The sequence below is a fragment of the Drosophila obscura genome, unplaced genomic scaffold, assembly GCF_018151105.1.
Source record: "Drosophila obscura isolate BZ-5 IFL unplaced genomic scaffold, ASM1815110v1 contig_181, whole genome shotgun sequence".
NCBI classification, from domain to species: domain Eukaryota; kingdom Metazoa; phylum Arthropoda; class Insecta; order Diptera; family Drosophilidae; genus Drosophila; species Drosophila obscura.
In genome coordinates, this window is record NW_024542769.1 from 2,254,927 (window position 1) to 2,269,289 (window position 14,363).

Genomic DNA, 14,363 nt, shown 5'->3' on the forward strand with positions numbered 1-14,363 from the left:
CTATTTATGTGTTTGGCGGGGAGGGGTAACCATTTAAACCATCGTCCTCTGGCAAAACTTAAACCCTTGACTATCCTGTTATCCTATTATAACAGTTATTTATACCCCGAGTACCAGGATACAATTCATTAGGCAATCTGTCGGATCTGTGGAATGTCGGATGGGGCAATTTATCAGCCCGGAGAAGAAGCTCTCCATGTGACTTTGACGGGAGACATCTCCTCAAGAAATTGAAAGCAATAAAGCGGCTCCTGTAGATTCTGTGAAATGGAGCAGGAAACATTGGAAAACATCTATGTGAATGCCATGCGCTGTATTGATTGAGAGGGGGGTAAGCAACAGTAGCCCCTCACAAGACTTGGGGAAACAAGACCTACCAGGGGATCTTCCGCATAATCCTACTGGCCGGTACAACTATCAACATAAAGCTAAAGCCTTGTCTGATCTCTCTACAATGTAGAGTATACAGAAAAAAAAATATGCTAAGTCATTATTCAGCTTCCATGTTGTATATGAAATTCATGAATTTGTTTTGTTTAGATGCTTAATAGATCTGTCATTGTAATTCATTATTGTAGTTTTAGTTGCAGATTTTGTGTATTCCCAAATAGAAAATTTTCACCAGGCGACAAGAACAACTGGATAGCTCGACATCTGCTGCAGAAATCCTAAAAACATACGCAATATTTTTAGAGCTGCTATCCCTGTAGAGGCCGAAGGTGTAAATGGTCCACTCAATAAAGGATTAGGTGTAGTTTAATTGTATAGATACTCGTAGCAATGATATTTTAAACTTTAAAACTTAAAACTAACTACATCGCTCATCAGCTTATCACTGTGCCTCTACTTGGTGGTCTGTTGCTTCAGTGGTGGCTGTGGGAAGATTGGAGAAGAGACAGGCAGGCATTAGAGCCGAAGAAGACAATCGAGCAAGTGCTGACCACTTACCAGCACAAAGACTCGCTTGGGCAGCGCCCGCAGCACCAGTTCGTCGAGCAAGGCATTGTGAATGTCGTTCTTTTGCGGGTCCGCCTTGCTGTTGTACTCCAGGCTGAGGACGGGCAGCTCTTGCCATCCCACCTGAAGGGGATACAGATTGTAGACCAGTTCCTTCTCATTATACGCCATTATGGAGATGTCCAGCTGAGGAAGATATTCAAGATATTTAGGAATATTGCAGACACTTCTTGTATGTGGTGCCTCACCTGCTTGTGACCGGAACATATAAAGTTGTCCGCCTTGCTGATGCTCAGCGTGGCGATGAGGTGGAGCACATGAGTCGTGGGATTCTTGATCACCACCTTGAAGGCCATTGGCATCTTCACGAACATCTTCTCCTCGATGGTGCAGTAGATGTTCAGCGGCGGCTCTGCAATGTCGAGACCACTGATAATGAACTTTGACTCGTTCTCCTCCTTGGCATTGGCCCTGCGCCATCGTATGCAAAATACCCCAAAAACAGGGGCCGGAGACGGGTTCTCCTTCAGCGTATAGATGCCCTTGATAAAGCCCCGGCAATGGCCAGTTCCCTGCACGGCTTCCAGCGCTTTGTTGTACACAACGCGAGTGGTTTTGGCACCCTCCAGGGGAGGGCCTGCAGGCGCACCATCCTCGCCCAGCTTCGCGTCTTCCGAACTCAGGGAGCTGCTCATTACGCCCGCGTTGGCCACTTGCAGAGCATTGGACACGGCCGAGTTGCTATTGATGATGGTCATGGTTGTCGGAATCTTGGCCACCAGGCTCTTGCTCATGTAGGCGCTCATTCCGGCAGGCGGCGTGGGTGCAGAGGGTTCCTCGCTGGGGCTCTTCGGAGGGCGCCTAATGAACTTGCTGGACGCCGGCTTGCCCTCCAACTTGCCGCGCTGATCCAGGTCCCGTGCAGTCGTCCAGTCCTGCACTGTGGCATTTGTGCGCAGCACTATCACACTCTCCAGCTGGTCCCCGGCGCTGTACTTGTTGGTGTACTTCTTCCGCTTAAAGCTGTAGTTCGATTGCACTAGGTTGTGGTCCTGCATGGAGAGTGAAAGAACATCAACTAGAGACTAGAGTGGGCTTTTATCTGGGCGTACAAGGATCTACTTACACATATAAAGAAGCTATCCAGTATCTCCACATCGTCCACGGCCAGTACCTCCGTGTTGGCTCGCAGCAGGAAGTTCTCCCCGCGATAGACCTGGTTCAGCGGCTTCCGGTTGAGTGTGTAGAAGCGGGCACTGAACTTGAAGTCGCTGTAGCATCTCACGGTCACCGTGTCGTCGCGCGACTTCCGCAGCCGCGTCTCGTCCAGGTACTCGATCTGGACCGGCGATATGGCCGCCAGGCTGAGGGCTATGCTCTTGACATCGTGATCGGGAGTCGACTCCGAGCTGCTGGGGGCCGTGCTGGCTCTGGCTCCAGCCACCCCGCTGCTCCCTGCCCCTCCATTGTCCACATCCAGCGTGTAGCTGAGCCTTTGCTGCAGCTTGATCTCCGTCTCCGCCAGGCTGAAGATGTAGTACGTGGCCGTGTTGCTGCTCTGGCCGGACAGCTCTCCCACATCTATTTGGATTTGGGTGTGCAGCTTCTGACGACCCGCAGAGATGTCCGTGGTGAGGAATACTAAGAACAAAGGAAGAATAAATGTAATCGAACAGAGACGTTCATGCCCCTACAGGCGCTACCTTGCGGGTCGGATCCTATATCTTTCTTATTTAAAGTACTATGTACAATCCCTGTACCAAACATTATTACATAACAACGCAGCAGCCCATGCTGTGCCGCGCGTTTCTTTTGTTCGCCTATGGATAACAATTATTATAATTTACGAATTGTAACTAATATAAATTGCAAAAGAACAAATTATTTATCCATTTTTCGTCCCTCTCTACAGCTACCGCCTGCGCCGCCGCCCTAACCTAACCTACATTTTTCTATAAGTATGAATTCCTCTTCTAATTTTCAGTTTATAAAATTTAAAAATAAAAGTAAAATAATAATTTGTATTTAAAAGAAATGTGTTTGACTCAGGGGATTATTAATTAATTAATTAATTATTACATACTAAAATAAAATTAGTTTGCCTTAAAAAATGCTATGATTTCGCCACATATTTCCGTAAGACCAATTTATGAAATATTAAATAGATTAGAAGCTTTCAGTCATTCGGTGAAGTTTGAGACACTGCGCTTTCCTTGCAATTATGTATTTATTCCGCAACTGAACAATAAACTGTATACCTACGCGTACATACATATTAAACTGAACATAGCTCGACATAGCTCGACTTCTTTATTATACATTTCGTTTGGTAGTTGAACAGAATGTACTCTTATACCATTACAGACAGAACGCACTTTAATGGAGTAGCATTCACACGTGTTACACACTGTGGCTGGCTGTGAAGCAAACAGAAATCCAGAGGCGACGGCAGAGGCGACCCATCGACGACGGTTCACTTCCTCCTCGACCCAAGTTCAATGCTGGACGTGTGTGTGCAAACAGGTGTTTTTTGTAAGGTGGATACGAGATACGGCTGTTGGTGGCTGCTGTTGGGGAAGGTCAGTGCCGCTCCGCTCTATAAATAATTGTAGAGTGGTGCTGGGTGCCCCAGTCGAGTGCAGTTCGCGTTACAAGCAACACAGACAAACAGACAGACAGATCGAGATGCTCGCTGGTTTCCCGCTGCTGCTTCTGCTGATCTGTGGCACGGCTGTCACGGGAGAACTGATGTTCGAGTCGAGCGACCTGCAGCGGAGTCCGCGCGTTGTAGGCGGCCACCGCAGCGAGGTGCGGCACCAGCCGCACATGGTGAACATCCGAAGAAATGGAATCTTCGAGTGCGGCGGGTCCCTGGTGAGCCCGCAGTGTGTGTTGACGGCCGCCCACTGCCTGGTGGACAGGCAGCCGGAGGAGTTTGTGGTGCGCGGTGGAGTCACGTTTCTCAGCGACATGCGCAATGCGCGCCACGTGAAGCACATCCTGCTGCCCTCGTCCTACAGCCACTCCACGCTGGACCACGATGTGGCGCTGCTTCAGCTGAAGCAGCCCCTCAAGGCGCCAATCGCCAGGCCCATCCGCCTGGCCATCATGTCGCCACGGGCCGGCTCGTTTGTCCGCGTCTCCGGCTGGGGCCTGACGGACGAGGGTTCCACGCAGCTGCCGAATCAGCTGCACAGCGTCCACGTGCGCGTCATGCCGCGACAGGAGTGCCAGAAGCTCTACGGCGGGTATCGGAACATCACCGAAAGCATGTACTGTGCTTCGGTGCCGGGCCATAAAGATGCCTGCGCCGCCGACTCCGGCGGACCGGTGGTCAATGCCAATGGCCATCTGGTGGGTGTTGTCTCCTGGGGCAAGGCAAATCGCTGTGCCCACGAAGACAGCCCCGGGGTGTACTCCGATGTGAGCTTCTTATCCGACTGGATCACGAACACTATGCGGCGGTACTGCTAGCAGGGGACTATCCCCAAGCCAATGCCGCTCAAGCCGAAGCCGAAGCCGAAGCCGATCATTAAATAGTTTTTCGCTGCCCTGAATGGTCTTGGCGCATCGACGTCACCTTCCTTCAAACATCATCTCAAGAACAAGAACTATTGGTGCCCTCCCTCCCATTGGGGGAGTAATATTTGCACAGGTGTCGAGCCGCAGCTTGTTTTTCGGCGAAATGAGAAGAGATAAAAGCCGGGGCAAGGTCACTGCCAGAACAGTTCACATCGAGATGCGTTGCCGCTGGGAGTACCTAATCGTGGCTGTGCTGCTGCTGGGCGTGCTAGCCGAGATGAGCCAGGCGGCCAGACAGGCCAAGCAGGCCAAGCAGGCAAGAAGGAGATCGAGGAACGCAAACGTGCGCAGACTGCCGGCGAACAGGAGTCAAGCTGTGGCCAAGAATACCAAGAGCAGAGCAGCTGTAAGAACGGGCACCACCGTTGCAAAGAAGAGCTCACCGAGCAAGGCGTCAGCGCGAGCGACACCGGCCAAGGTTCAGTCGAAGATTGTCGGTGGCTCCACGACCACCATCAGCACGGCGCCGTACCTAGTGCAGGTGCGTCGCGGAACTAGCCTGTGCGGCGGCTCTTTGGTATCGACCCTTTGGGTACTCTGCGCCGGACACTGTGTGAAGGGACACAGTGCCTCGCAGTTTCTGGTGCGAGCAGGAACCACCACGCTTGACGGCAGCGATGGCGTGGTGCGGTCCGTGGTCTTTACGGCCGTGGCACCCCGTTTCACGTCCGCGAAGATGAACATGGACGCCTCACTGCTGAAGCTAAACGAAACCATGACGGGCACCAACATTGCCACCATCTCCATGGGGTCCTACGTGCCCAAAGCGGGCTCCAAGGTGCGCATCGCGGGCTGGGGGCTGACCAGTGAGGGCGGCAGCACTTCCCAGACGCTTCGGGCCACGCAGATCACGGTGGTGAGGCAGCGTGTTTGCAGCCAGAACTACGGCAGATTGGCCTCCATCACCAAATACATGTTCTGTGCCCGCGGCAGGAGCAAGGATTCATGCAGCGGCGACTCCGGCGGAGCCGTCACCAGAGATTCAACGCTGCTGGGCATTGTATCATTTGGCTATGGCTGCGCCAGGTCCGGATATCCCGGCGTGTACACAGCTGTGGCCCGAATCCGACCGTGGGCCAACCGCATAATGTCGAACAATTAGGATCGGAAATCTTGAGAGTCAGTGACTCTACCTACAACCTACAATAACAAGCCCCCAAGACAAGGCCGTTGCTTAGCCCATAAATAAATCCAGTTAAAACACGTCACATGTCACATGACTAATAACAGCCGATTGCCAGCCAGTGGCAATAACAAAGACTTCCCGCCTTGTGTTTGTACAGAAATCCAACTAAATATAGGTTCGATTTCTTTGTAGATAGCTTTGCGAGCCGAAGGCCTAGCGAATTCCAAGCTATAACAGCACGAAGCGAGCGATTCTACATCAATATTTGTATATGGCACGTGTACTCACACTCGCTTCAGATCTTCTGAATAACTCGTACTGCAGGCACCATTTTCTAAGCAGCCCCCTAAAAATTTCAAATTTCACACACACAAGATAAGACAAAACTGTGTACAAAATAATTTTAAAGTTGGGGGTTTACAATTGACAGTTATAGTCGGCCTATTGAATGCAAGATTGATAACCCGTGAATATTGACAAACTTTGTAATATTGTGATCTTAAAATATGAAAAATATTCGAGCGTGCATGCAAAACAAGTGCTACGTGTCTTCTTGTTCTTTACAGTTTGTTGTGTCTATTTTTACTAATAAAATCTAACAAATTTAATCGTGTTTCGTGGAGTAGAACTTCTTTGTTGTGTGTAAATGCGTACAGAATAAAGTGTTATTCAATTCATCTGCAATTAATGCTCCCTCCTTACATCCCTAAATAAGATGCATGGATTCCCATCCATCTATCCCCCATAATTATAAGTTTCAGAGCAAAAATTGCAATTCCACTTTACGACAAGCAATCGATCCTCTTTATACACGTACTCGAAGAGTTGAGGGGTATATTAGATTTGTGGTAGAAGTGGATGTGAGAACGCAGAGAAGGAATCGCTTCCGACCCTCTGGCGGAGTACGAGATGTAGCAAAAATATGTGAACTGATCAAATATTTTAAAACTCCACATAAATCATAAGCTCACATACATACGACTCACAACGTTCCCGCTCTTTTTTTTAATTTATGGCCTTTAGGGTTTGTGGCATCATTCATCAATCGCCTTTTCAGCATTCTGGCTCTAATAATTATCCTTTCGCGACGACCTATGCCCAATTGTAGTCATTAATTGTGGATGGCTCAGTATTCCCTCCTAACTTAACTAAGCTTAACTTCCCACACAAACTTGATATTATTATGCTTGAAATTAAAGCAGAAGACTTGCCAAATAGAATGTTACTACACCTCTGAATCCCTGCAAGATCCCTTGGTTGATTCGTTGACGGTGCTGATTCACTCAACACAAAATGAGTTTCTGCATCTGTATCGCAATTTGTGTGCTTTAAATGATATCGGCAAGTGCTTCCTTCTTTGCACTTTACAATTCAGCCGAATGATATTTGTGGGCCACAAATATTTAAAGTAGTAGAATCAATCAGATCCAGATCTCTGAGAGATTCGTTGTCACTTCCGTTCCACACTTTTCCGAACTCTTCCGAATCGAAAAATAGTCGTAGTTGCTTGAACAATTGTGCAAATGTTGATCCCTCGATTGGTCGGATTTGATTTGGTTATTGTGATATAAAAGCCGATTGTCCAGCATTCCCAAGTGTTAGTTGGTTATCCACAATGTTTGTCCGCTGCCTGGTTTCAGTGATGCTTCTCTTGCTACCCGTCCTGGGTGTCCTAAGATTACAGGGGGTTTCCGCTGATAGTGAAGACAGTACGCAGATCCAACCCCGCATCATTGGGGGCCAGGTATCGAGCATTAAGGAAGAAAAGTACCTGGTGCAGGTCACAACGTCCACAGAGATGTGCGGCGGCTCGCTGATTCAACCCAGGTGGGTCATCACGGCGGCCCACTGCGTGTACGGAAAGAACAAGGACGAGCTGAAGATCTACGGTGGGGCGTCGAACCAGGCGGGCCCCTATGCCACCATCCGTCTGGTGGACTTTGTGGCCATTCGTCCGGACTTCAGCATGAAGACCCTCAACATGGACGTGGCCGCCGTGCGGCTTCAATCGGCGATGGTGGGTGCCAATATCGAAACCATTCCACTGGCCGCACAGCCAGTGCCGCCCCGAGCGATAGTGAAGGTCTCCGGCTGGGGTTCAACCAGTGCCAGCTCCACGAACACAGCCCAACGGGTGCACAGTGTTCTGCTGCCCGTGTGGTCGAGGTCCTCCTGTCTGTCCGCCTTCAAAGGCATCCATGGCATCACCCGGTCCATGATGTGCGCCTCGAAGCCTTATAAGCGGGACTCGTGCGATGGCGACTCCGGCGGACCGCTCGTCTACAAGGGCCAACTGGCGGGCATAGTGTCGTTCGGCTACGGCTGCGCCTCGGCACTGCCTGGCGTCTACACCAGCGTGCCTGAGGTCCGGGACTGGTTCCTGCACATCGTGAAGCTGCATTCCTGAGCATTTCCATGCTCCTAGTATTCCTAATAGCCAATAAACTTCTTTAGCTTTTATCGAACTCCATCGACATTCAATTTACTGCGGAATGCGGCTGCCGAGCGCTGCCACCGCATAAAAGCTGCGACTCGACGATCCGCAAATGAAAATGTTCAGACTGCTGACCCTGACCTGTTTGGCCCTTCTTGGACATGGGCTCCATGGGCTCCATGGGCTCTCGTTGCCGCAGCTGGTCAAAATCTTTGGAGGCAACGAAGCTCCCATCGAGGGGTATCCTTTCCTGGTGAACCTGCGGCGGAGCGGCCGTTTTAGTTGCGGCGGTTTTCTGGTTACGAACAGTTGCGTGATCACGGCAGCCCATGGCCTGCCGGGGCGCCACCGCCAGCTCTACGACTTGACTGTGCACGCCCATCAGCAGTGCCTGGGCGATGGGTCGGCGTCTGAAGATGTGCGCCACGGCTGGTTCTCCCTGGTGCCGGCCCACTACTACCCTCCTCACGGAGTGGACTCGGATGTGGCTGTGATCAGGCTGCGCCAACCGTTCAACATTCCCAATGAAAGTCTGCCGCAGATTGACTTCAACGAACTGCCAGCGGGAGCGAATCTCACAGTCATAGGCTGGGGCAAGACAAACGACTATAAACACCACGGGAACCAATGTCTGCAGGCGGCACACGTGGGGCTGGTGCCACAGAACGTGTGCCGCCTCGCCATGAGGCACACCATCACCAGCAACATGTTCTGCGCCATTGGAGAGAATGGCAAGGACGCCTGCGAGGGCGACTCGGGGGGACCCATCCTACAGGCAGGCCGTCCCGTGGGCGTTGTTTCCTGGGGCTATAGCTGCGGAAGTGGTTATCCGGGCGTGTACACGCGACTCAGTAGCCCTCCCATTAAGCACTGGCTCCAGAGCCGCCTCGACTGCCATTGCAGGGTGTAATCTGGTGGAAGCTCCGTCGAAATAAATTAGAGTTAATCTCTTTGGTGCACCTATTGTATGGCAGCCGACTTATTCGAAAGTAATCATTTAAAAAATTGATTGATTGTGGGTTGGGATGGGATGGGTCAGACGATCAGATGCTCCACAGTCCGAGCACGTCATGGAGTGGCTGTGGCTGTGGTTTCTCTGCACCGTACAAACCGCGATGGCTGTCACACGCAGTGGACCCCGCGTTGTGGGTGGCACGGAGACGAGCATCGGCCAGGTGCCGTATCTGGTGTATATTCGGCAGGGAGGCTCCTTCCTCTGCGGCGGGTCCCTGCTCTCACCCACCGTCGTGCTCAGTGCGGCGCACTGCGTGTATGGGGCACAGCCCGAAGACTACACGGTCCACGCCGGAGCCAGTCGGCTGGACGAAGCCTCGCCCGTGGTGCGCGGCGTGGCCAGCTTCCGCCTCTCGTCCAGCTACTCTCCAACCAATTTCGACATGGACGTGGCCCTGCTGCAACTGAGGGAGCCCGTTCCTCTCTCCGCTGGCAGAGTGGCGACCATTGCTGCATGCCGCAACCCACCGGCCAGCAATGCCTATGCCAGGATCAGCGGCTGGGGAGTGACGCGCGAGAACAACCGAAAACCCGCCGTCCAGGTCCGTACGGCCTTGGTGCGGATGCTGCCCGGCGCAGAGTGCCGGCTGTCTTACGCCGGAGTGGCCAAGCTAAGTGATTCCATGATATGCGCCTCGGTGCGCGGCCTCAGGGACTCGTGCTCCGGCGACTCGGGCGGTCCGCTCGTGTATCGCGGCCAGGTATGCGGCATTGTCTCCTGGGGATTCGGTTGCGCCCGCCTGGTCTACCCGGGAGTGTACACCAGTGTGGCCAGTGCCCGTGTGCGCTCATTTATCGAGAGAACGCTGCAGGAGATTGGCGGCTAGAGTTTTTTTAGGGATTCTCCCATCCCCCCGGCAAGGTCAGTAAAAGTGTGCAGATATGAGAGGGAGTCAGTTCGAGCCGGGCTTCAATTTCAATTCGAATTCCATTTGGCTGATGAACTCGTCGCGATAATCCAGACAAAATGCTTTGATTGAAGTAATTATTATTTGCGCAATAAAATAATATGTGTGTGTGTGTGTGTGTGTGTGTCTGTGTGTGCTCTGTAATGATTACTTCCTAATGATTACTTCCCCACTCCGGCACGCCCACCACCGTGCAAATATAAACCAAAGCTAACAGACGCGCGCCCTGAGTCGGAACTGGAAGCTGTTTGCACAAGTGAGGCAGCTGCTGCTCGGAAACACAGCCGCAAACCTCAACTCGCATTTTCTGTATGTAAGCGCTGGGCGGGAACGCTTCTCCGATGCCTTCAGATGCCAGTGGCGCTCTGGCACCTCCTGTTCCTGCTCCAGCTCCAGCTCTGCCTGCTACCAATTGTCGTGGCGAACAACGGACGTATTGTGGGCGGTATTCCGGTGGATATTGGTACCGTTCCCTATCTGATAAACCTTCGCATTGGCGGACACTTTATTTGTGGCGGCTCGCTGGTCACACCCACGCACGTGGTCACGGCGGCGCACTGCGTGAAGGGAGTCGGAGCAGCCAGGATCCAGGTGGTGGCTGGCACCACGCGACTCACGGAGCCTGGCGTGAGGAGTGACGTAGCCAAGGTGTACACTCCCAAGGCGTACAGCAGCCGCACCCTGCACACAGACGTTGCTGTGCTGAAGCTGAAGACACCTCTGACCGGGCCCAAGATAGCCACCATCGAGCTGTGCAACTCCAGCTGGAACGCCGGTGACCTTATCAAGGTCTCCGGCTGGGGATTAGTCTCGGAGCGGAGCAAAAGTGTCTCCATGCAGGTGCGCAGCGTGGACGTGGCCCTGATCCCTCGCAAGAGCTGCATGAGCCAGTACAAGCTACGGGGCACCATCACCAACACCATGTTCTGCGCCTCCGTGCCGGGCGTCAAGGATGCATGCGAGGGAGATTCGGGCGGACCAGCCGCCTACCAGGGCCAACTGTGCGGCATCGTCTCGTGGGGGATAGGCTGTGGCCGCCGCAACTCTCCCGGCGTCTATACGAGTGTCAAGACTGTTAGAAGTTTCATCGATAAGGCACTGAGTATGTGAACGAACCCAACCCAACCCAATAAACTGCCTAAGCGAGCACTTCTAAGCACTTTCTAGAACAAACTCAAGGTGTTGAATCAGCTACCCCAATCCACCCCTAAAATCTACTCATAGCATGGATAGTCTTGCGGTCTGGATGCACTCACCGCTATTCCTTAGGGCACCAGGCACACTGATGTGTACACCCACATTCATGAGGTAGACATTGTAGGGATTGCATATGTTTATCACAACTGGATAGTACTCGTTGACCAGCATTCTTGTGGCGGCCGCTGGCTCCCCGTCCGTGCCAGTGGCATGCCCATGGCCGAGGTTTGTTTGCGTGACCAAATGGAAACTGAAACAAAAACAAATGTTGTTCGGTGGAGCATTAAATTCTGGATTGTGGCATGCAATCGTCCGGAAATCAATTTCAGCTTCCGGTACGAATCGGTTTGACCTACGTGGGCGCAATATAGCAAATGGGATTGATCGTCACGTTGTCATCGAGATCGCGACTGCGCGTGTGGTGTCGAAACGGCTGCCTTGTGTAATTGGAGCTGCACGTGAGCAGGGCGCCAATTTGATCGGTTCCCATGAGAGCCTCCACGCGGACAATGCGCAGCTGGGTGTTTTCGTGGAATTGCTGCGCTTCGGTGCTGCACAAGAACTGATAGTAAGAGCCTGGCTCCAATATCATGTTTTTCTCGAACGCCTTGGGCTGATCCACAGATCCACGCTGAGTACGCAGCTGCAGGAGATTGGGAAAGCAGAAATACTTGAGCGCCTCCAGTTTGTAGTTGTTCTGGCTGTTTCCGGCATCGGCAAGCACCACATGGAAGCTCCGTATCCTCAAAGGCACGTCTGTGAGCACACTAGAGAGCAGATCGAATCGATCAGTCAAGGGAGTCCCCTTGTTAAGACAACTATTTCCATTGAAATTGCAGACAGCACTCACCGGACAATGAGTTGCAGCTGCAGCACATCGTCGTTGTTCAATTGCACTCGCTCGAATGTTGCGCACATCTCCACGACGTCGCAGACCTTATCGAAATCGATTGGAATGGGAGATTTCACGCTGCCCAATGCACTGGTCCACAGGGCCAAAGCGTCTTCGGTTAATTGAGTTCTGGGCATGGGCGGCACAGCCTGGAAGACCTGCCAGAGGTTATCCAGCAGCAAAATACGATCTTTCTGCTCGCTTTGGTGGCGTAGGGACAACGCTTCGATGCTGCACGCTATGTAGTCCGCCACGGAGGCCGAGAGCAGGGCACACCGCAGGGTCTTCAGCAGGACGTCGGTGAAAATAGTCGACCACTTCTCTTGGCGATAGTCGGGCAGCATAAGCGAATACAGACTACAATAAACAGCAATTAAATATAGGGTTTCGTGTCTCAATGCTTTTGGGATGTCAAAACTCACGTCAACGCCTTGGCATGATCGCCACTTTGTAGGTACTCCTCGGCCATATCAATAGCAAGTTTCTTTCGAAACCTGAGGCACTTGTAGATCTTGAACTGCGCCATGGCCTGGCTTAGTAGAGCTATAATGCCCGCCGAATGGTTATAGCCGCGTTCTTGTTCACATAGCTGCACATTGGCCTGCTGTTCGGCCACCAGATCACCCGTTTTCACGGACCGTATGCCAAAAAACTCGGTGTACAGCGACAAAGGGCTGGGATTGTTCGTTGCAAGCGCTGCATCGCCCGCTTCGAGCAACGCGACAAAGGCTTGCTGGGCGGCATCACGTCGCTTCATCACATACTCGGCTGCCTTGTGGTAATATATGCCAGGATGCTGAGTCTGCAGGGCGGGCAGTCCATTTTTGATGGCCTCACAAAACAGCTCGGCGAACACAGAGTGTCTGTAAAGAATATTTGCATTTGCACGTACTCGTATATGTAGAATGGGAATAGTGATCCGTCTTACTGCGTGCTTAGCCAGGCATAGTGCTCAAAGGCCAAATCCTTGAACCCCACGCGGGGCTTGTACTTATCGACATGAATGATGAACTGGCTGATGGCATCCCGCGGGGTCTTCAGCTTGAACATGAGCCGACAGATTTTGTAATTGAGAAACCCGGCCAGTGTTTTGATCTCCACGCAATTGCTGTCGTTGATGCGTATCTCGTCCAGATTCGCATAGGCTTGGAAGTAGTGTCTGCGGAAGGATGGATTTGACTGGATGGATGCAAAGGCCAAGAGCATAGCAAACTTACTTCTGGGCGGTGCTAAAGTCTTGCCGCATCTCCGCCACAAAGCCGAGCTTGAACTGGTGCCGTATCTTGAGGGTAGTGTGCGCAGCCGACAGCTGGTCTCGATGATTGCGTATTCTCTTCGACATCAAAGCGTAGTAGGACTGGGCCATGTCCAGGAACGCGGACTCCAGGCGCAGCGTGTAGCCCATTAGGTGCTCCGTGTGGGGCAGTATAAACAACATTTTGCTCGTTATTCCACAGGCTGAGGTCAAACTGGCAGCTCGCTCGGCGGCCAGCAAATCCTCGCCTGGAGGTAGCGGTGCCGCCTTCTGCAGAAGCACCAGGCACAGTCGAGTATTTCGCTCTTGAAGAGCGTTCTTTAGAGCCTGTACAGTGGCCGCACACTGCACCTGTTTCTCCGTCCACTGCAGATCGTTCCACTCCATGTCCTGGAACAAAACCACCACAGAGGGCAGCACATGCAGGTGCTTCAGCATCCAGTTCCTCTTCAGTATGCCCTTGGGGTGGTACCACTCGTAGGAGGCTCGCTTGGGCTTGGCCACTGGAAACTCATAGTTCGGAGGCAGCAACTTGTATTGGACCGCAGCCGCCGCCTTCCGTTGCAGACTCCCGCTAAACGCATCCCAGATGGCCTTGTGCACGCCCTGTCGCGCAGTGTCCAGGCCGCAGAAGCCAATTAGTGGCTGAGGGGTCACGAGCAACTCCGACGGCAGAGCGGTGGCATCAATCGTCATAATTTTTTATGTTTGTGTGATTGTAGTTTACTGCCCTGCCTGCCCCAAGGCTGTTAGCGAATTAATGTTATTGGGAGCTCACGTGTCGCACCGACTTATGACACTGGTAACATGTACTTTCAGGACACCTTGCTACGTCCGGCCTCAGGGCTCCAATTTGTTTCACGGGTTTTATGCAAAAAAGTGTAAATAATAGCCGCACCAGAAAACAGCTGGACGTCGATTGTCGATAGCCAACCACCAACCACCGATATGATGACATCCCTGGCAGCTCAGTGTTCGGCTGTCAGAGGTTCGGCTGT

The 14,363-nt window shown here is 52.3% G+C and overlaps 6 protein-coding genes across 7 annotated transcripts; 5 read left to right on the forward strand and 1 right to left on the reverse strand.

Annotated features, from left to right (window-relative positions):
- Nucleotides 1-101: 101 nt before the first annotated feature.
- On the reverse strand, nt 102-14,323 carry LOC111073461 (trafficking protein particle complex subunit 11). Of its 2 annotated transcripts, XM_022365761.2 has the most exons (10): nt 13,328-14,319; nt 13,039-13,269; nt 12,533-12,973; nt 12,069-12,467; nt 11,575-11,985; nt 11,278-11,468; nt 2,084-2,598; nt 1,206-2,009; nt 949-1,143; nt 102-873 (listed from the first exon to the last, which is right to left on the reverse strand). In XM_022365761.2, exons 1-10 carry the CDS (start codon nt 14,059-14,061, stop codon nt 844-846), a joined length of 3,951 nt encoding a protein of 1,316 aa, XP_022221453.2. In that variant the 5' UTR covers nt 14,062-14,319; the 3' UTR covers nt 102-843. The 2 variants fall into 2 exon arrangements, with proteins under 2 accessions (XP_022221453.2, XP_022221454.2); XM_022365762.2 differs by lacking the exons at nt 102-873; nt 949-1,143; nt 1,206-2,009; nt 2,084-2,598 and adding an exon at nt 10,816-11,076 and having other exon boundaries at nt 13,328-14,323.
- Nucleotides 3,599-4,440, forward strand: LOC111073464 (trypsin alpha). The gene has a single exon (XM_022365766.2). It carries the CDS (start codon nt 3,643-3,645, stop codon nt 4,429-4,431), a length of 789 nt encoding a protein of 262 aa, XP_022221458.2. The 5' UTR covers nt 3,599-3,642; the 3' UTR covers nt 4,432-4,440.
- Nucleotides 4,441-6,304, forward strand: LOC111073462 (trypsin alpha). The gene has a single exon (XM_022365763.2). The coding sequence runs from the start codon at nt 4,514-4,516 to the stop codon at nt 5,639-5,641; it is 1,128 nt and encodes a 375-aa protein (XP_022221455.2). The 5' UTR covers nt 4,441-4,513; the 3' UTR covers nt 5,642-6,304.
- Nucleotides 7,281-8,072, forward strand: LOC111073466 (trypsin alpha-3). Its single transcript, XM_022365768.2, has one exon. The coding sequence runs from the start codon at nt 7,281-7,283 to the stop codon at nt 8,070-8,072; it is 792 nt and encodes a 263-aa protein (XP_022221460.2).
- LOC111073465 (trypsin) lies at nt 8,650-9,079 on the forward strand. The gene is made up of 2 exons (XM_022365767.2): nt 8,650-8,727; nt 8,770-9,079. Exon 2 carries the CDS (start codon nt 8,782-8,784, stop codon nt 9,007-9,009), a length of 228 nt encoding a protein of 75 aa, XP_022221459.2. The 5' UTR covers nt 8,650-8,727; nt 8,770-8,781; the 3' UTR covers nt 9,010-9,079.
- On the forward strand, nt 9,172-10,106 carry LOC111073463 (seminase-like). The gene has a single exon (XM_022365765.2). It carries the CDS (start codon nt 9,215-9,217, stop codon nt 9,938-9,940), a length of 726 nt encoding a protein of 241 aa, XP_022221457.2. The 5' UTR covers nt 9,172-9,214; the 3' UTR covers nt 9,941-10,106.
- Nucleotides 14,324-14,363: the final 40 nt, after the last annotated feature.

Excerpts from the sequence above, each read along its gene's own strand:
- LOC111073464 (XM_022365766.2), top strand. The coding sequence starts at position 3,643 with ATGCTCGCTGGTTTCCCGCTGCTGCTTCTGCTGATCTGTGGCACGGCT.
- LOC111073466 (XM_022365768.2), top strand. The coding sequence starts at position 7,281 with ATGTTTGTCCGCTGCCTGGTTTCAGTGATGCTTCTCTTGCTACCCGTC.
- LOC111073462 (XM_022365763.2), top strand. The coding sequence starts at position 4,514 with ATGGTCTTGGCGCATCGACGTCACCTTCCTTCAAACATCATCTCAAGA.
- LOC111073461 (XM_022365761.2), bottom strand. The coding sequence starts at position 14,061 with ATGACGATTGATGCCACCGCTCTGCCGTCGGAGTTGCTCGTGACCCCT. Across the intron at positions 13,270-13,327 it reads GACTTTAGCACCGCCCAGAA|ACACTACTTCCAAGCCTATG; the intron begins GTAAGTTTGCTA and ends ATCCTTCCGCAG. Across the intron at positions 874-948 it reads CCAAGCGAGTCTTTGTGCTG|CCACCACTGAAGCAACAGAC; the intron begins GTAAGTGGTCAG and ends ATCTTCCCACAG.
- LOC111073463 (XM_022365765.2), top strand. The coding sequence starts at position 9,215 with ATGGCTGTCACACGCAGTGGACCCCGCGTTGTGGGTGGCACGGAGACG.
- LOC111073465 (XM_022365767.2), top strand. The coding sequence starts at position 8,782 with ATGAGGCACACCATCACCAGCAACATGTTCTGCGCCATTGGAGAGAAT.